General features: G+C 34.8%; 1 protein-coding gene across 3 annotated transcripts in view; it reads left to right on the forward strand.

Annotated features, from left to right (window-relative positions):
* The window catches only part of TBC1D15 (TBC1 domain family member 15), a 70,742-nt gene extending 51,009 nt beyond the window's left edge, over positions 1-19,733 (forward strand). For all 3 annotated transcript variants that reach the window (XM_081059455.1, XM_081059456.1, XM_081059457.1), the window contains 7 exons: positions 4,110-4,226; positions 10,255-10,355; positions 14,226-14,325; positions 14,727-14,824; positions 16,801-16,917; positions 17,417-17,503; positions 18,410-19,733. In XM_081059455.1, the coding sequence (XP_080915581.1) occupies positions 4,110-4,226; positions 10,255-10,355; positions 14,226-14,325; positions 14,727-14,824; positions 16,801-16,917; positions 17,417-17,503; positions 18,410-18,631 (842 nt within the window). In that variant the 3' untranslated portion in view covers positions 18,632-19,733. The remainder of the gene's footprint in view (positions 1-4,109; positions 4,227-10,254; positions 10,356-14,225; positions 14,326-14,726; positions 14,825-16,800; positions 16,918-17,416; positions 17,504-18,409) is intronic.
* The last annotated feature ends 1,218 nt before the right edge of the window (positions 19,734-20,951 follow it).

Raw genomic sequence — 20,951 nt, forward strand, 5'->3', positions numbered from 1 at the left:
GTGTGGTAGGTTCTCCTCTAGACATTGGGTTTTTGTTAGTGAACAAAACAGAAAATTCTTGCCCTCAAGGAGCTTCTGTTCTTGTGGGGAAGAACAGACGATAAACAAGTAAATAACATGTGGTATGTTAGTGATAAATGCTAAATAGAAAACTGAGGCAGAGAAAACGGTTAGGAAGTTGAGGTGCGATGTTGCAGTTTTCACTCGGGTGCCCAGAGAAGGCTTTCACTGAGGTGATATTTGAGTAGAAACTTGAGAAAGGGGATGGGTGAGATATGCAGATATTTTAGGTGAAGGGCATTCCAAGCAGAAAGGAACATGTGTTGGACTTGTGAGACTTTAGGGTCTCTGCACGTGTGAGGTACAGCAGAGTGGTGAGTGTGGCTGGAGTGAGTTGGATAGAGTATAGAAACTGATGAGATCAGAGAGGAAATGGTGGAGGAATTGGTACAGATCCCATAGAACCTTGTAGTTCATTATGAAGACTTGAGCTTTTACTCTGAGTGAGATGGAAAGCCACTGGAGGATTTTGAGCAGAGAGTGACATGATCTGACTTTTGTTTTAACAAATCACTCAGGCTGCTGTCTGGAGAATAGCTGTGTATGTGTGTTGGGTGGGGGGTGAAAGTGTGGAAGTAGATCCCTTGAGGCTATTGCTATGACTCAGAGGAGAGGTGATGGTTGCTTGATCTAGGGGGCTAGCAACTGAGGGAGATTTGACTAGAGACTTGAAGAAGCATAGGGTGTATGCCACGCAGCTCTCTGAGTGAAGGGCTTTCTGGGCAGAAGGGAACAGCATGGTCTAGACTTGTGTCGGCCCCAGGACCTCCACATGTTTGAAGCAGAGCAAGGAGCCAGGTGTGGCTAGAGTGGAGGGAATGGGTGGGAGATACAATAGTATTGGTTCTACATGTATTTTGAAGGTTTAACAGACATATCAGTGTCAGACAAGAGAAGCAAAGACCCAAAGAGTGACTGACTGAAAGGTTTTTAAGATGAACAACTGGAGGAATGGAGTTGTCATTTTTCGTTAAGACAGGGAAACTGTGAGAGAAGCAGGTTTGGAAGGGAATATTTGGAACTTAGTTTTATTTATTTATTTATTTATTTATTTATTTATTATTTATTTATTTATTTTATTAGTTTCAGGTGTACAAGACAAGGTAATACTTAGACGTTCATCATTTATATCCCTCACACTGTGAACCCCCCTCCCCCCATCCACTATCCCTCCGACCTCACACTGAACCATCACATTATATATATAAAATTATAGTTGGCATTCATTAATGTTTAGCTTCTGGTGTACAATGCCATGATCAGGTATCCACAGTATCCCTGAGGTGGTCTCCCAAATAGGATGCATGTCCATCGGATACCCAACAAAATCTTTACAACGTTATTGAATACCTTCCCCAAATTAATTTTCAAAACAACCCTGAGGCCATCTTGTGGTTACCAGCTGCTTCCAAATCCCTTCACCTTTCCCCTTATCCCCAACCCCCCACCCCCACCCATCTAACAACTCTCGGTTTTTTCTTTGTGTCCCCAAAACTGTTTCTGATTAGTTCATTCACATAGTCTTTTCTTTAGATTCCATATATAAGTGAGATCATATGGTACTTGTCTTTCTCTTTCTGACTTATTTCACTTAACATAATTGGAACTTAGTTTTGACATGTTAAGTTTGAGAATGCCTATGGGATGTCCTTAAATTAATATGTGGAATATGAGGAGCATACATAGGTCTGGAATGCGGGGGAGGAAGGGGCTGGAGACAATATATACAGCTCTTTTAGGAAGCTTCTTAAACAGATGGAGAGAAGATGAGGCAGCAGTTACAGGGAAAAGCGAGGTTAAGAAAGATTTTCATGATGATGAGAGAAACAACAGTATGGCTGAATGCTAATGGGAAAGGTTTGGTAGAGAGGAAAAACTCATGAAACAGAGAGAGAGAAGAAAGAAAAGAATTACTAGAGCAGTGTCTTTGGGTAGCTAGTAAAAGATGGATTTCATGCACAAGAAGGAGGGGTAGGTCTTAGCCATGATCACGGAAGCTCATTTGTAGTGAGTATGGAGAGAAGGGAGACTACTGATACAAATGCAGCTACGTGGTTAAAATAGTGGGAACCCATGGAGTTCTCTGTGGATAACTTCTGTTCTCTCAGAAATAGGAAGGAAGATTCTCATCTGAGCACTAGGATGCGGGAAGAGATAGCGTGTTGGAGACGTGAGGAGAGAAGAGAACATATAAAACTGTTATATGAATAGGGACAGGGGATGGATGAGAGAAATAGAGCATGATTGCGGGGCAACATTAATGGCCCGCTCGAGGTTAGTGGTGGTGAATATAAAATGGGATCAGTCGGCACGGTTCTGTGTTTCTTCAGTCTTTTTCAGCTACATCAAGTTAAATGGAGAGTTGGCTTTCATGAGGCCCTTTTTTTTTTAAACTGAAGTACTCATTTTCTTTCTAGAAATAGATTCTAGAAATATTTCCCTTATAAAATATTATTTTTGATCCCTTTTGTTTTCTGCCTGGCAGAAATATTTACAAGAGGAAAACAATATGGATAGTTCACGAGGGTACAGTTAACTTACCATGTTTAAAACAGCTGTTAAGTCAGATATTCCATAGTGGCATTATGACTATGTAAATTGTGCTTGAGTTAATAAAAACCTTACTATGTACCTCTTTTATCAACTGATATGAGACTGAAGCATTTTGACTTTTTTTTTTTTTAAAGATTTTATTGGGGAAGGGGAACAGGACTTTATTGGGGAACAGTGTGTATTTCCAGGGCTTATTCCAAATCAAGCTGTTGTCCTTTCAATCTTAGTTGTGGAGGGTGCAGCTCAGTTCCAGGTCCAGTTGCTGTTGTTAGTTGCAGGGGGCGCAGCCCCCCCATCCCTTGCTGGAGTCGAGGAGTCGAACCGGCAACCTTGTGGTTGAGAGCCCACTGGCCCATGTGGGAATCGATCTCGTAGCCTTCGGCGTTAGGAGCACGGAGCTCCAACCTCCTGAGCCACCGGGCTGGCCCCATTTTGAGATTTTTAAATGAAAATTTACGTTTATAGCATGATTGGTATTGCTTTTCCTTATTTGTTTGAAAAATGTATCCACAATTCTATAGATATATGCTCCCTTTTATTAAATCTAATGTAGTGTATTTTAACAGAAAGCTGGAATATTGCTCTAATAAATTTTTAAAATGTTCCTACAGAGCCTAAACTCATGTCATCCATTATTGTTAGTTTCTATTCTGTTGTAAAATACCTCTCCATCTGGTCACAACAAGTATTGAGAATGTTTTCAAATTATTCTGTTTGGGGTGGGGGGTGGAGGGTGGGTGGAGGTCAGTTATAACTTAATTAGAATTGATCATTAATCATTTTGAATATTTAAAAATGTCTTCTAATTTCCTGAGGGATTTCCATTAGAGGAATACCCTTTACAACAAGATCATTTAATAGGTAGGTATCAGTAGGTATCGGTATTTGTGAATTGAGTTGTCAGTATAACTTGGGATACTCAAGTGGTGATGTATCCAGATGTTTTTAATGTCAGGAAATGATTTCCAGCAAAATGTGGTTTTTATTTTTTTCAAAGTTTAAATAAATTGCTTGTAGTAATATGTAAACTGAATAATGTATATATGAAAATAAAGAATTAAATTGTCCTGAAGATGATTATGGAACATGACAAAGAAGTTGATAATACTTCTCATAATGAATGAAGCAAATATGAATGAAACAAATCTCTTTGATTATGCTTGACTGCATAGCACATTTTTTCATTACTGTTTTCAAATAATACTGCCTATCACAAGCTTTCATGACTGGCATTTTTTATTGCTAGCTAATGTGAATTATTACTTAGTGTTGTTTTTAATTAATTGAAAGTATTCCCTACCATTCAATTAAAAGATTTCTTTGTTTATTGCATACCTGAAATGCAATTTGATGAATTATTTTCATTAAGTAAAAGTTTGGCAAGAGAGTAAAATTAATAGCAAAAAAACCGATCCTGTACTTATAAGATGTAAACTTTATAAAAAAAAGTCTGGTTTTTGAAAGGTTTTCAGATATGTAATGATTTTCCTCCTCAGAAAAAGATGTTAACAGAACAGATCGAACAAACAAGTTTTATGAAGGCCAGGATAATCCAGGGTTGATTTTGCTTCATGACATTTTGATGACCTACTGTATGTATGATTTTGATTTAGGTAAGTTCTCCTATAAGAATTCTAATTTTAAAAGATTTATATATATTTATTTTATAATTTAAATTTATTAACCTGTTAGACATCTATATGAGTATGTAATAGCTCCGTGGCCTAGTTTTTATAGGGGTTGTTTTACAGGGGACTGGAAACTTACAAGGCTGTGGTTCCCAAATTATGCGCCGAGGAGTTCTGTGTTACCATAGCTAACTCTTGGGGGCAATGCGGAATAGTTTCAAGTTTTGAGGGAATTATAGTGACATCTATAGGCCACTGCTCTAACTACTAGCTGCAGTAGTAGTTCAGGGTTTCTGCATTAGCTCACCACCTTCCTTCTGATGAAATTGTATGTTTGCAAAGCAGCGTTTTCGGCCTTGCTGTGATAAGCAAGTACTGGTGAAAATAGATGAGGAACAGGAATGAGGATGGTGGTATCCAGTTGGATTTCCAGGATTGAGAAATAGTGTAGTGCCCGATGGGTACTAAGTTCTTAGGACATAAATACTTAAGCTGTTTGGGTCTAACTACTTAATAAATGGAAATGTTAGTTAATACTTTGAGCCTAGGTGTGCCTTGGAAAAAATTACTGAGATATTAAGGATTCTGTAAAGTGATAAAATTTGGGAACCTTTGTTTGATAGGCATGTCCCTTGTGAAGAAAAATAATGACATCTTAGACAAGCAGTACAGATAACTATGTAGGGCATGTAGAACTTTATTTTCTTTTCTTGGTAAGTCCATTTCCTATCAAGGATGGGTTGAAAGATGGGGCTGGAGGTGGGAGTAGGGCATTGCATGGGGAAGAGATGCTAAGGGGTGGAAAACCCAAGGAACCAATATTTTAAGGGGCAAGAGAACTTGAGCTGTTTCTTTAAAGGAGGACCAACAAATTCCCTAATCATCAACCTTTAAATAAATATATTTATAAATACGTTTATATTATATTATAATATAAATATATTTATAAATACGTTTATATTATATTATTATAAATGGGAAGTTTCTGCATTACCTACCAGATGAGTGAGTGACTCCCACGTAAAAGATAGTGGAAATAGATGTTTTCCAGATTACTGTAATACAGCTTGAGACATCTTTTTGGAGAAAGTAATTGGATGTTCGGCATTTAAACCCAAATGAACCTAGAATTAATAGGTACATTTTCTTCACGGTTTGTATCTATGTGAATTCCTCTTGGCTTCTTACACGTAAGTTAGGGAGAGATGTAAACTCTGTTTCGGGTCTTGAAGCATTAGCCTTTTTGGTGACAGTAGGTTGAAAATCACAGATTTCTCTTTAAAATGTAAAATGTAGCCAATCCTGTCTTATCACAGCTGTATTAATCTCAAAGTGGGTCATTGAAAATATATTGGTAGAGTGCTTTTCAGGTTATAGAGTGCTGTCAAACTTGATTTTTGATTTAGATTTGATTCTAATAGCGGCTGTTTGAAGAAGTGGGGAAACAATGCCCACTTTATGAATAAGGTTATATTAATTTAGACAGTGACTCAAGGTTGCACAAGTAGTAAGTATTGGACGGGGTAGAGGGAGACCCAGGTCTTTCAGACTGGCATTCTTTTTTTTAGATAGGTTTTATTGGGGAATATTGGAGGACAGTATGTTTCTCCAGGGCCCATCAGCTCCAAGTACTTGTCCTTCAATCTAGTTGTGGAGGGCGCAGCTCAGCTCCAAGTCCAGTTGCCGTTTTCAGAGTCCAGAGTGCTAACCATTACACAATGGAACCGAGTTGCCGTTTTCAATCTTTAGTTGCAGGGGGCACAGCCTACCGTCCCATGCGGGAATTGAACTGGCAACCTTGTTGAGAGCTCGCGCTCTAATCAGTTGAACCATCCAGCTGCCCCTTTGGAAGCTCAGTGACAGTTCGTTGTCTTCAGTCTAGTTGTGAAGGGCACAGTTCACGGGCCCATGTGGGAATTGAACCGCAACCCTGTTGCTCAGAGCTCACACTCCAACCAACTGAGCCCTCTGGCCACCCCCAGACTGGCATTCTTACCACTGTACATTCAGCACCCCATCCTTTGCCATTTTGGTTTCTGTTACCACTGTAGGGAATAGGACCATCGTCCTAGGGAGCAAGTGGCACTGCTCTGAACTGTCAGATGGTAATTTTAAGATAGGAATTCATGGATTTTCTCAGGAGTTCCTGAAAGCCAGGTTCTTTTCAGGGCATAGGCTTAGATCAGCTAACTGGATGAATTAATTGCTATCTTGATTTGTTTGTATTAACCCTACATTCTTTTTAGTCAAACACTTAAGTTATCTGAAACAGCCAAGGTTCCCAGTAAGAACTCTGACCTTGTGAGAAACTAAGGTAGTTTTCATAGAGCAGCGGACCAAATTTCTTGCCTTTTACTCGTAGTAAAGGAATTTGGGCAGTAAATGTACTCTTATAGGTGATTCTATCATATTTAGTTGTTTGGCTTCTTAGCCCATAGATGAGGTAGGTAAAGGTATATTTATATTGAATACAATCCTATTAATAGTGAGGAAGGGGACAAAAATGATCAAGGGCAGACAGAAGAACTCAAGGAGGAGCAATTTTTAGTTAGTTCATTGACCCTACATCTGGGATGTTTCTACGGGAGGTATCTTTTTTACAGTGTATGTTCATAATGATTACCCTGAATAACCAATAATAAGTTAAATCATATTCATAATACTATATATAAGAAGACAGAGGTGTCTAACTTAAAAAAATGATTTCCAATTCCTAAGATTTTAAAAAATTTGCTACTCTAAGGGCTAAGGTTTAGCTAACCTGGAAAACAGATCTCCATGTAGATGAAAGTTTACTTTTCAGTGTGAGAAAGCGTACTTACTCTAGGATGAGAAGGAGTTCATTTCTCACACCTCCCCACTGAAACAAATTTGCTATGAAAATAGTTTTTGGGGATCTGCTTCAGCAGTTGTGGTCGTGCTGATTAAGAAGTGCAGCAGTTGGCACAAGTACAGAATCTGAGTGTCACTGAATGCTAATTTAAACTGTCAGTCTTTCTTTAATTAAAAGGAATTTGTACACTAATTCTACCCCCGCAACTCAATGACATACCCCAACGAACATCATGTATAAAATAAAATAGATTAAAAGCAACTGGAATATAAAGCTTAATTTGACTACTTGCTTCAGCTAACACTTGCAGAAGAAATATGGTAGTGATGCCATATGAAAGCTGAAGACTTAAAGGATTAAATTAGCTTCTTAGAATTTTTTATTCATTATAACTTTATAATAAAACACTTTTTTTCCCAAAGGAAAGGTGCTTTGTAAATCTTTTGAATAGCACTTTGAAATATTTCTATTATAGACTACATGCAGTCAGTCAGACTCAGTAAAATAGTACTCTTTTGCACTTTGTTGAATTCAGATCAAATTTCTTTCATGCTTTAATTAGTTTAGCCTTTATGTTTGTCATTGCTTTCACTGCGTCAGTGCCGTGTAGGGAAGTTGATGATAGCAATTTAGTCTTGCTTCCAATATATTCTTTTCTTAAAAGTGTTGTATTAGGTTTCTCCAGAGAAACAGAACCATTAAGATTGTATGTATTTATATATATTTTTATATGTGTATATTTATATGTACTGGGGGTGCCAAAAAATGTATACAAGTGGACATTTTGGTCAACGTTGCTCAAGCAGTAGTTCGCTGTCATCAGAAGTGTCTGGATGCTGATGGGAACCACTTTGAGCACCGCTTGTAATTGCAGAAGTCTAATGTGACTTGTATTCATCTTTTATTATTCGTATAATTGAGTATTACAATTATAATACAGTTTTCCTTACTTAAAATGTGTATACATTTTTTGGGCACCCTCTGTATGTGTGTGTGTGTGTGTGTGTGTATTACATATATTATATATTATGTATGTATTATATATATTATATATTATATGTCATATACATATATATGTATATGTGTGTGTATATATATATATATATATATATATATATATATATATATATATTACATAAAAATACACACAGGGAGAAAGAGAGAAGCAAAGAAAAAGAGAAGTCCCACAGTCCGCTGTCTGCAAGCTGGAGACCTGGGAAAGTTGGTGGGTAGTGTGAAGGACTGAGAGCAAGAGAGCCAATGGAGTAGATGCCAGTTCGAGTTTGAAGGCCTGAGAACCAGGAACACTGAAGGCAGGATCAGATCAGTGTCCCAGCTCAAACAGCCAGGCAGAGAGCAAATTCAGCCTTCTTCCATCTTTTTTTTCCTGTTCAGACTCTCAAGGGATTTGATTATGCCCATCCATGTTGGGAAGGGCCATCTGCTTTAATCACTTCAATTTAAGTGCTAATCTCTTACAGAAACACCTTCATAATCATTTCCAGAAATAATGTTTAACGAGACATCTGGGCATCCTCGGGCCCATTCCAGTTGACACATAAAATTAATCATTGCAAGCGTACATTATTTTAAGAAGCATCTGCAATAAATAGGTAGAAACGTTTACATTTAGATATCTTGTCACACGCCAGTTTTTTCTGGCACTTTTCTCCAAATGTCTTGGTAAACTGTAATAATGGGATGACTGCTGTGGGAACCCAAGTGTTCTCTTGTGCTAGTGTTCCAAGTCGAGCCATACTTTTACGCAGAGTGTGATGTATACACAGTGAGCTGATGAAGACTAAGGCCTAGCAGTAGAGGGTAGGGCAGAGGGGGCTCAGAACTGATAGAGCCAAATGTTCATTTGTAAGGTGATCCTGAGGGGGTCCGAGTGCCTCTCTGTTACACATTTAATCTGAGTTTTTTTCCAGAGACTTTGGCTTAAAAGCTTCCTGGGTCAGTTCTAAAATTTCTTTCAAAATAGGAAGAGCAAAGCGGAATTGTGTATCACTTCTAGCAGAATATCCTCTTCCCTTTTAAAATATACTCTTTACATGGGATTAGTGCACATAGATTTTGATGTATGATAAACTCTTTGGATCTGCAAATGAAAGGCTGTATTTTCCACAGACTTCCCAAGCTACCATTGGAAAAAAACTATACGTAACCTTAACAAATGTACAAAAATTTACCAAAGTTGAATGATACATATGTATGTGAAAAGGCTTAGTATGAGCTCTCGTCCCTTTGTTGGTTCAAATATCTGTGTCTCGTCTGAAGTCTAATTGTAAAACAGTTAAGAAAATTGAGGTTTTTATAAGTTGGAACTAAAAAATAAGCTTGACATGTTCAGGTGAAAAGTACGACCAAGACTTTTGGTTTGTTTTTAAATGAGGGGGCTAATTCTGTAACTTTCCATTTATTATTATTTTTTAAACAAGGGCTGAATTAGTGTTGTGACTAAGAAATTAAAACAGCATCAGAAGAAAGATGGTTAAAGTGGTAGTTATAGGCACAAAATATTGATTGGGTAAAACCCCATTGCCAGCATTGGTTGGATAATAGAGTAACAAGAAAAGAAAGAAGACCACAGATACAACTATTTAAAAAGAGGTACATAATTTTGTTGTGATTCCTTTTGTTTCTGTCACCAGTGATCTGGTTGCTAAAGCTGTTGGATCCATTTTAATGCTTCTTTTACTTGGTTTATTCATGGCAGTTTGGCTCTGGACCATTCTCGCCTGACAACTTTTTCCCCCTTGACTTTTACAGAACTCTTCTCCCTTGATTTTTTTCCCCCCTTACCTCTGACTATTCTCAAATTTCCTTCGAGTATGTACTCTTATATTTGATGTCCCTGTGGGTTTTCTCTTCTTTCTCAAAATGCTTTTGCACATTATTTTTTAATTACCCACTCTTGATAGTGATATCTATACCAAGACACATAGTAGCAGGTGTATATATCTGCTTGACATATCGATCTGAAACAGCTCATCGTTTTCACCTGATTGCTAGACTTCCTCCTTCTTGTTTATTTTCTTTTTTTTGGTGAACATCGATATATACCATTTTCTGAACCAAAGAAAAGATACTTATAAGTGAAATGGTGGTGATATGCACAGAAGGATACATAGACCTTAGGTTTTCAGAGACATGATTATTTTTTTCTATTCTTCCTAGGATATGTGCAAGGAATGAGTGACTTACTTTCCCCTCTTTTGTATGTGATGGAAAATGAGGTGGATGCCTTTTGGTGCTTTGCCTCCTACATGGACCAAATGGTAAGAATAGGGGTTCCTTCCTTGAATCAAACAAATTTTGAAAACTTTTATTGCAGGATCTTAATTGATGTTTGTATTTAGCCAGTTATGATGGAACTTAAAAAAATCGTTCCCTGTTGTTAGTTTATTCCTTTTTAAATAGCCTTTTCAAGAGGCTTGGAAATACTAGCATTTTTTTTAATGCCAAAAGTAGATAGTAAGTGCCTGTAGTACAGGAATAATCAGGTTTTAGTATCGGTAAATGCTTATGTTCTGTAGAAGAGCCATGGGTCATAGAATATTGATGAGAGATGAATTTCAATTCTTGTGAAGTAGTTCAACTTTCATATCATCTGTTTCAGAGATAAAGCTTAGTCATGCCAAGTAATATCCTTACCTTTTGTGAACATTTTGGATTTTGTCATTATAGTAACTGATTTTTCTCCAGATGTGTTTGAACTATTTGTAACACTGACACTTAGTAATTCACTGTTATTTTCTCAGAAGCATGTGTTATTAGAGTTGAACTATGGCTATGTGTACATATTATTACAAAGAACATTTTATCTATTATCATTGATATATCTTGGTGACAGAGTTCTAGGACAACAGTACAGAGAGAATATTCACAGGGAAATAAAATGCTAGTTTTCTCAAGTAATCTATCAGAAAGAAAAAAAGCAGAGGGCCTAAAGTAGATAAAGGCATATGCAATCCACAGACTTGACTACATAGGTCGTTGTGTGCTGTTTCGAAATAAAACTAATATATTTGATGGTGGGCCATGATGTTGAATATTGCAATGGCTTGGTTTGCAAGAGGATAAAGATTTTGAATATGTGATCACATAAAATGTTTTCTTGTAATATAGGTTTAACTTAGAGTTTCTGGGATACAAATGTGAAATTAGGAAGTGGTCTCCTTCTCTTTTATGATTACTTCTATTCTTTCCCTCTTGCTTGCCAATGTTTCTTTTCCCTTCAATTTTCCCCAATTTTTGTCTATTTCCTCAAGTCTTATCCAGGGTTCCCACTCATCCTCACTTCTTCTTTTCCACATACTTGATAAGATTTGATAGTTTAAAAATACCTTTTACTATTGGTAAATATTCAAATTATGCAGTCCTTTGCCATAAACAAATGATTTTGTATTATTTGGAAAGATTATTAATTGCAGTAATCTAGTAATATCATAGTTTGCCTTCCTTACCTTTTTGATTTATTGATTTTACCTGCCTTCTTAGTTCCAATTACTCCAAAGTGCTCTAGAAACCTGAGGCATTTGTTATAAAGGTCTGTACAACTGATACTAATTGTATAAAAACTTTTGTCTGCCTTCCTTGTGTTTTTGTTGTTTATTCTCTTTTCACTAGAGCTAGTATTTTCCTTGATAAAAGAGGTCATGTCTTTGCTTAACTAGTTCTCTGGTATGCTTCCAGAATTTTCCTAATGCCTGATATGAAGTTTCTGTTCAACAGATTTTTGTAGAATAAACACATGAACATTTCCCCAGTGCTTAGTTTAGACCTCTACTTATAGCAAGTACTCCGTAAGAATTAACATGAACATACTATGTTTAGTTTTTTACAATAATAGTTTTCATAAAACTGAGCCAATATTGGCATGTTCAAATATATTGGTTTATGATGCTAAATACATATACACATTTGCATGTATGTAGGTCTCAAATGTAAAGATACTTTCTGAACATCTGTAATATACACTTGACGGTCTATTTGTCATTTCTGTATATGAAGGTTCAAGTTATTCTGTCTTTTTCACAGTGAATGTTCTCTGTTTGCCTTTTTAATTGAGGATGGTCTGGGGATTTTTCTAGTTTTTATTCTAAAAAGATCTCTTAATATATTGTCTACTAACACCCTTTTTTTCATAATTAAATGAAAGGGCAGTATGTTGCAATCAAAATAATCTGCACGATTATTTTTATGGTATTGCTGTTTTTGGTGTCCTTAAATTGGCGCTATTGTTTGACTTCTTTTTGTTTTACAGCTTTATTTCATATAAGATTTACTTCTTATGTGATGGCTGAGCCTAATGTCCATAGATTTGCTTCTGTTGCTATTTACTCACATCTAATGGAGGTCTAGGCGTAAACTTTTGTCTATTGAAATATTTGCAAGTGATCTAATGAACTTTCTTATACCTACCATTCATTTTGCCATATAGTTTAGTCCCCCCCATTCCTTCTCACCTCCCACCCCATATAATATATATACATGTGTATATGTATATGTATGTATATGTGTATGTACGTGTGTGTATGTATAAATATAAATACGTATGCATGTATGCATACATACACATGTATATGTGTGCACATGTATTTATTTACAGATACAGTTGAAGCCTTTTGTATATCCAGTGTTGATGTTATTTCCCCTTCTGCAGGAATAGCTAGTTTTCCAAAGTTGGCTTCTGTCATTTTGGGGAGTGCTCCTTTTTATAGCTGAGTGGGTAGCAGTGGCTCTGCCATGTTGGTACTCCCAGACCAACTAACCTTTGGCTGTGCCACAACAGAAATGATGTTGTCAATCAGAGAGTTAATTCTGCCTTTCCCTATAGGTCCATATGGTAAACGTGAAGAAGTTAGATACCAAAGGCTTCTGTTAGTCCATTAAGCTAGTTCTTTAAATCATTAATGAGAAACCAGTTTATTAAGAAGCAGTAGACTTTAAACTGGTTTTTTTTTTTTTTTTACCAACAATGAATGGTTTTTAATCTGATAGGTAGTCCTAATAAAGCAGGATTATTGTCTCTAAAACTAAAAAAGAAGTGTGAGGGAAGGGGTATTGTTCTCAGGCTTTTCGCAAGGGTTAGGACAGTAGTTCACCATAGAGGGGTTGGTGCACATTTTAAAGGGATCAGAGTCATCTTAGAAGCCTTTCGTTTATTTTGGTGCCCCCTGTCTCTGACTCAAGTGTTGGTAGGAATCTACTCATCTTTGAAGAGTTTTGGAAGTATGTGAACCACATAGCAGTTCTCGAAATTTGTGATCTCAGGATCCCTTCACACACTTAATTAAATATTATTGAGCACCCCAAGAGCATTTGTTTATGTGGGTTATTACATCCATTGATGTTTATCATATGAAAAAGTAATATTGAGAAATTTATAAATATTTATTTAAAAATAATGGTAAACCTGTTATATACCTTAACACATATAACATTTTAAAATGAAAAGTAAGTTTTCCAAAACAAATAATTTACTGAGAAGAGAGATTGTTTTACATTTCCATTTTCTTTAATATCTAATTTAGAGGAAAACTGCTGGATTTTCATAATTGCTCCTGTAGTCAGTCTATTGCAATACCACACATTATGTAGCCTTTATACTTGTGAGAATTTAAAATGCAAAATGCATATAATCTGTTAGTATTGTCATGAAAATGGTTTTGACTTCAGATTCCCTTAATGTCATCAAATCTAGGAAATAATTAGTTAACTCTTTACAATGGGATACATGTTAAAGCAAAATTAATTTTAGTTCATGTGACAATTTGAAGAAATATTTAACAATGGAAGTGATTTGATGAAAGTTTATTTTCCAAATGTGTCTTCCTTTTGCCAAATCTTTCGAGATAAGAAATTAGTATATCCGTCAGTCTATAGCGGCTGTGTCTGCATTCTTCTTTATCTAAATCAAATGAAGAAAGGGAAAAAAATTAATTCTTAGTTTGAGACCAAGGATTCTCTTTTCCTCCTTTTTAGTGTTGCTTTAGCTTTTTAATTTGATGTGATTTAAAATATAACCGTTGTGGTATAAGACCAACATTTGTCCTTACATTCATGGTTTGGTTATCAGTGGTTATGTACTATAAAATATTTATTAAATATTACTTATGTGGTAACATGTATTTTCTTTTATAAAGCATCAAAATTTTGAAGAACAAATGCAAGGCATGAAGACCCAGCTAATTCAACTAAGTACCTTACTTCGATTGTTGGACAGTGGATTTTGCAGTTACTTAGGTAAGTTTAGTGAATCAGAACTATCCCCAGCAAATTATAGGGTAATACCCTATATTTTGTAACAATGTAACAATGTAAATAACTCTTTTTAAAGACTTATATGCTCTACTGCTGTTGCCTTGATTCCTCTGAGGAATAAAAGTGTGGGAACAAACTGTCTTTGTATAATTAATGTTGTAAAACAGCTTATTCATAAAATGAATTATTCGTTATTTTGTGGTTTTCTTTTAAAGAAGTCAGCCTGCAAATTTGAATTGTTTCCTTGAATTAGTAGACCATTAAATTTATAGGACTTTTACTATAGGATGCATAGAAAAATTTGAGTTTGAAATAGGTAACTGTATTCTGAGGTAATTAGTATAAGAGTAAGCCACATATATGTTTTTTTTTTTTCTGTATAGAATCTCAGGACTCTGGATACCTTTATTTTTGCTTCAGATGGCTTTTAATCAGATTTAAAAGGGAATTTAGTTTTCTAGATATTCTTCGATTATGGGAGGTAAGTTCTTAAATTATACAAATATAATATTTATCATGGAAAGCAACAATTTATTCTATGGAATATAAATGGATTGTAGTAGCCTAACTGAAATTTCTAAAGTATGTTTCAAAATTCTGATAGTTTGTTGTCTCTCTTTAAAGATTATTGATCTTGAAGTGAATATGTGGTCTTTGGAGCTTTCTTCTGTAAATCATAATCCTTATGACACTGGGATTAGTACGTTTCCCAGAACCGGTTCTCTAGACCATTTGTGCCTGTGTTCTTTCCTAGACAGACTTGAGTATGTAAGGTTCTGCTACATTCTGATACACATTTCTATAGTGTTCAAGGATGTTTTGACAGGATAGTCAGTTGAGATGGCAGTTTGTTTGTAGTCTGAGGTATTGGGAGGGAGCTGACTCGTGTTTTGTTTTTCAAAAGAAATTTATGTTAGAGCAAAATACTGAGAATAATATAGCAAACATCCCACCATCCATATTTAACATGTGAACATTCTGCCATATTTATTTCTAGTTTTTTCTTTAAGAAAACAAATTGAAGATACAGCTCACATCTTTTTAAATCACCAGCTCAAGTCCCATTTCTCTCTCCTCGAATCTATAGGATATTCATGATCATGCTTTTGGTGTATACCCTTTTATTCCATTTTGCACCCAGGACAACTCTTGATGGAAAACAGAAAATCATTACTTTCTTTACAAATATTTAGTAATATTAACAGATTGAGGTGCTTTTAAAATAGAATATTGATATAATGACTGACGGCTACCTTTATAAAGATAAGGGATCACAGAAATTCTCCCAAGGAAAGAATGGGGGCGATAATCCATTTGGATAATAAATAGACTTACATACAATGGAACCTCAGTGCCCTCTGAGGCTACAGATGGAAATTATTTCCTATACTTTTGGTGACTAATGCCATTAGAGAAGCTGATGCACTGATTGAAGGATCATTGTTCTGTGGAGGATCACTTCCTCTGTTTGAAATTAGAAGTAAAATTCACATATTCTTGACCGGGAGTCATATTTTACAGTTTATCGATTTTGTTAAATTAGTGTCTCAACTTTTTTAAAGGATGAATTGAGAATATTATTATCACATAGCTAGAATAACTCCCAATCTTTGTTTACTAAATACATTGGAACTTTAAATGAAACCTTTGAGGTTAATTGCACTTTAATTAAACTTTTAAAAATTGGATTTAGTCTGAAAGTTATTCAACTTGATTTACTTCTGGTGAAAGAAGTAAACCATTTCAGGTATGCTTTAATAGTATTGTTTACAAGGGTCTTTTTGTCTTTCCATATACGATATTCCAGGCGGAAATAAGACCTTAAATTTGAGGACCTTACTTACATTTAAGAAGAAGTGCAGCTATTGATCAAATGTTTTATGTGTTTGGTATAAATTTGGGGTAGTTAATTCAGTTTTTGTCACAATCAGGTATACTCTGAGTTACATAATAGGAAATTTAGAATATAGAATTAATCTCTGGGTGTTTTTGATTTCAAGCATTGTATAACCAATTCTTATTTCCAAGATTTAGCTTTTTTTTTTTTTTCCCCTTCAGAGACTGAGGATGATTTAAAAATGAGAAACTGAAAGTTCAGAATAATATTGAAAATGCCACCAACCCTCTACAACCTTGAACTTAACCTTATGGCTGTGGCTCCTTAATTAATGCCATTTATCATGTTGGTTAGACTCAGTGATTTGCTTCTTGTAGTTACCTAAAGAGCCACATTTGGAATTGATCATATTCACATAATGTTAAGCTTGATTTAGTTATTTTGTAGATAAATGTAAGACTTCGTTCTCCACCGCTCATTTCTTAACTAGAAAAACAGTGGATTACCCCATCTGGGCAACTTTGGCTTTGCCTAGAAGTCACATAGTTCCGCATTGTATCTACGAGGAAAATATTTTAGAATTGATATAGTTTACTAAATAGTTGCTCTATGTTTTATAGGTAATGTGGACTGAACTACCATGTAAAAATTTCCATCTTCTTCTCTGTTGTGCTGTTCTGGAATCAGAAAAGCAGCAAATAATGGAAAAGCATTATGGTTTTAATGAAATACTTAAGGTAGTTATTCCTTCAATTTATGTCTTAGTATTTTGGCTCTTTTCTCTGTTTGGTGGTACTGATGTACAAAACATTTCCTTGGAGCTTCATTGAATCTTTTGAGTAACTTAAATTATATCAATAACAGTTCTAGAACTGACTCGCTGAGAAGGACAGTTCAACAAATACATATTGGCCAGTTATTTTTACTTGGCTAATTAAAAAGAAAAGGAAATTCAACAGATGTTCTTTTGTGTAGTTTAGTTTTCTAAAAAAAAAAAATACTGTATTTTGCTTATAATTTTGAGATAGTAGACTTGAGTCAGCTGCTGGATTTCATGTTCCATAAACTTATTAGCTATAATTTAGCTTTAAAACTTGAAATAATCTAAGGAAAGATATATTGAATTTTCTGTTTATTTGTAGTATGTGCACATTTTTATTTTAAGGATTTTATCTGCAATGAAATATAACATAATAAATTGTCAGTTTTGTTTAACATTTCATCGATTCATTTTAGCATATCAATGAATTGTCCATGAAAATTGATGTGGAAGATGTACTATGCAAGGCAGAAGCCATTTCTCTCCAGATGGTAAAATGCAAGGTATGCAGTGTTTTAAATCACTGCAGGACTTTTGGCTTATGCATTTTTGGTGGGTTGAGGTCAAGAAAACATTTTTCTTCTGAGAAGTGAAATAAATGGCAGTTTTAGCAAGTTGAAGGCAGACACAAATCATTGACGAGCATTTTGTTCGCCATTATAGATTTAGAGCATGTAATTGAAAACAGTTGATTAATTATGCTACATGGGAAACATATAATAAGGCAAAATGGGAAAAGTAATGAAAATGTTTCTGTAACAACCAAAGAGTCTGTAGGATTTAACTGAGCATTGGTATGTTACCCAGTTGAGTTAGTGAATACAGAATAATTAAGTCTGTCATTACATTTCTATCAGTCATACTCTTAATTTATCTGAAAACAAGGTGGATTTGATGTAGTATGATCTGAATTCAAACCAAATCATACCTTTGATGTATTTTGGCCTTTGCAGTGAGAATTCTTATTTGGTCTTTGTGTCATTGTTTTTATTTGTTCATGGTTCCAAATACTCATTTTGGTTTAGTTCTATAAACACTTATTTGGTAGCTATTCTGTTCAAAAAACGTGTCAGCGAGATACTTCTTACCTTTAAGGATGCTTTGTGTACTAAGGGGAAAGTATGATATAAGTAAGATAGTATAAATGCTAAATATTAGTAAACTATATGTTTGTGGGAGTGATGAGGAGGAGAGTGGCTAATTCAGAATAGTCGGAATCACTTACGAAAAAAGTGGTTACGATTTCATTTGGAGTGGAGAAGGAAAGTTTTAGAGGGCACATAACAATAACACCGTTAGGACAAATGTTCAGATTCTGGAATCAATGTAGTCTTAATTAAAAGTGTTACTTTATGATTACTTTTCCTCTATAGTGAGTGATGGTTTTATGTTTGATTTTTCATACTCAGGAATTGCCACAAGCTGTTTGTGAGATCCTGGGGCTTCCAGACAGTGAACTTACAACACCAGATTCAGACACTGGTGAAGATGAAAATGTTGGCCTGACCAGCTGTCCTCCATCTGCATTTCAGAGTAACTCCTTGCCTGTACTTGCTGCCAGTGAAGCCAGAGATGACAACCCAACACAAATATCAGTTTCCCCAAATGTTAGCAGGTTAACACCTGCATGATCCTTCTTCTTGCTTACTTTTTGAAGAGACACTTTGTTGCAACTTTTTTTCAAGTACTTGAAAGGTGGAAATTTAAAATCTTGGTATTGATCATGCTTTAAGGTTTATGGAAAGAAAGTGTACTGATGTTCTTTCATTAAAGCTTTACAAAGATTTACACTAATTATTTTTGTAGTTACTTCTACCAAATAGCCTTTCTTTTTCAATAACATTCCTTAGTATTTTTATAGCAAGTACATTTTATTTTCTTGCTGATGAACTGGAATTGGATAAATATTAAAAGTGGATGAGTTGGAAATTATGCACTTTGAAAACATTCACTTTGTTTACTCTAAGTTTAGTGGGTTTTGAATTCGATTAAATTAAATGTAGAGCCTTTCTATAGCATTCTAAGCTGAGAAGTAGATTGCTACCCAGTGATGAAATAAAAGAATTTGTTTTTCTCTGTTTACAACAATACTCAGCTTAAATATTTATGATAGTTGAATGTGATTTGAATTGGACATTTTCATCAATGCAATTTAATGTAGATAAAGAGCTCTTTCAACCATAATAAGTGGATTGGCAGTATATTTTTTACATTGAGCTTTTCTTCACATGTATATAAGAACTATATAAGTACTTATTTATGAGTATAAGAAAGGATAGGCATATTTTCTTTAACTGAATAAACTTGACTATTGATTTATATAACCTGATTTGACAAAATTAATACATAGCTTCAATATGAGATCTTTTTCAAAACTATTTTCTTAACCATTTATTTCATGAGACTACATTCAACCCTGTCCTGGTGTAATTTTAAAATTAATTGCTTATAACCTCACTTTACTAATAATGTTTATTATCTTTCCTAATAATGTATTAACTAATTAATCAGGTCTTTAAATTTTTATAAACTCTTTGCAAAAAACTTATGTCAAAAATTTCAATATACTATCATGAGTCTCAACATAATTCTTTTTTATATATGAACGAAGCTGTTGTTTTTACCATGCAGTGTTGCATGATTTTAAGTTATGTGGAATTAACATAACTGAATCCGTTTTAATTGTAATTTGTTAACTCCTGTACATATCATTAAAATAAATTTGAAGTTGAAGTAGTGTTTTCAGTTAAATTACAACTAGAAATAGTCTGCTAGTTCTTCAGTAGAAAAATAAAATCCAAGATGGACCCTGTACATCTCATATTTTTATGTAATTGAAATAATCATTTGAATGACTTGTGGAAGTGAGAAAGAAACATGACCTCTTGTATAACAGAAAAATTTTTCACCAGCACAAAATTGGGCATAGTGTTGCCATGGAGGACATAATTATGTGATACAGTAAAGCAACTTGCTACAATTGATGCTAATAAAATAAATTAAAAGTTATGCAGTTCTAAAATGGTCTAATAGATAGATTTTTTTCCTCCCAGAAAGCTAGGGAACCAAATGAACTTTATTCCTACTTGAGCATTAACTGACAATCATGAGAGTAGAACCATTAGATTTTAGTTTTTAATATCATATGTGTGTTATCTTTCATCAGTTAATAATGAGTAAGCCTATTCAGAAAAAAAAGTAAACTGATCAAACACTCCAGCCTTTCATTTCAGCATCTCCAGCCTTTCATTTCCTGCTGTTCAGGAAATTGCTTAGAACATCTTGATGTCCTTCTTGTTCTTCCTGGAAAGGGGCTTTTGGGGATTTTGTTCCTACTACGTAATGTGATAGCTACTTCAGAGTTTTAAAAAATCTTAATACACTCAGTAAGTTGAACTTTTGTCAAGTTTTACTGTGAAACTACATGTTAAAACATTTTTACTAAACAGCCTGAATTTTTACCTAGCACTTTTTTTGATATAAAAATGATATTACAGTGCTAGGTAGTTTTCATTACAGTTGATGTACAATAGTATATTAATTTCAGGAGTACAACATAGTGATTCAACATTTATATACCTTATAAAGTGATCTCCTTAATAAGTCTAGTAACCATCTGTCATTGTACAAAGTTACTACGATATTACTGACTGATATGCCCCATGCTGTATATTACATCCCTGTGAATTATTTTATAACTGGAAGTTTGTGCCTCTTATTACCCTTCACCTTTTTGATTCTCCCTCTTTACCCCCCTCCTGTCTGGCAACCATCAGTTTATTCTCTACAAGTCTGGTTTGTTTTATTTTTTATATTCCACATGTAAGTGAAATCATACCGTATTTGTCCTTCATTGTCTTGACTTATTTCACTTAGCATAATACTCTCTAGGCCTATCCATGTCGTCACAAATGGCAAGATTTGGCTGAATAATATTCCATTTGTGTGTGT

Source organism: Rhinolophus hipposideros, assembly GCF_964194185.1.
Source record: "Rhinolophus hipposideros genome assembly, chromosome: 9".
NCBI classification, from domain to species: Eukaryota; Metazoa; Chordata; class Mammalia; order Chiroptera; family Rhinolophidae; genus Rhinolophus; species Rhinolophus hipposideros.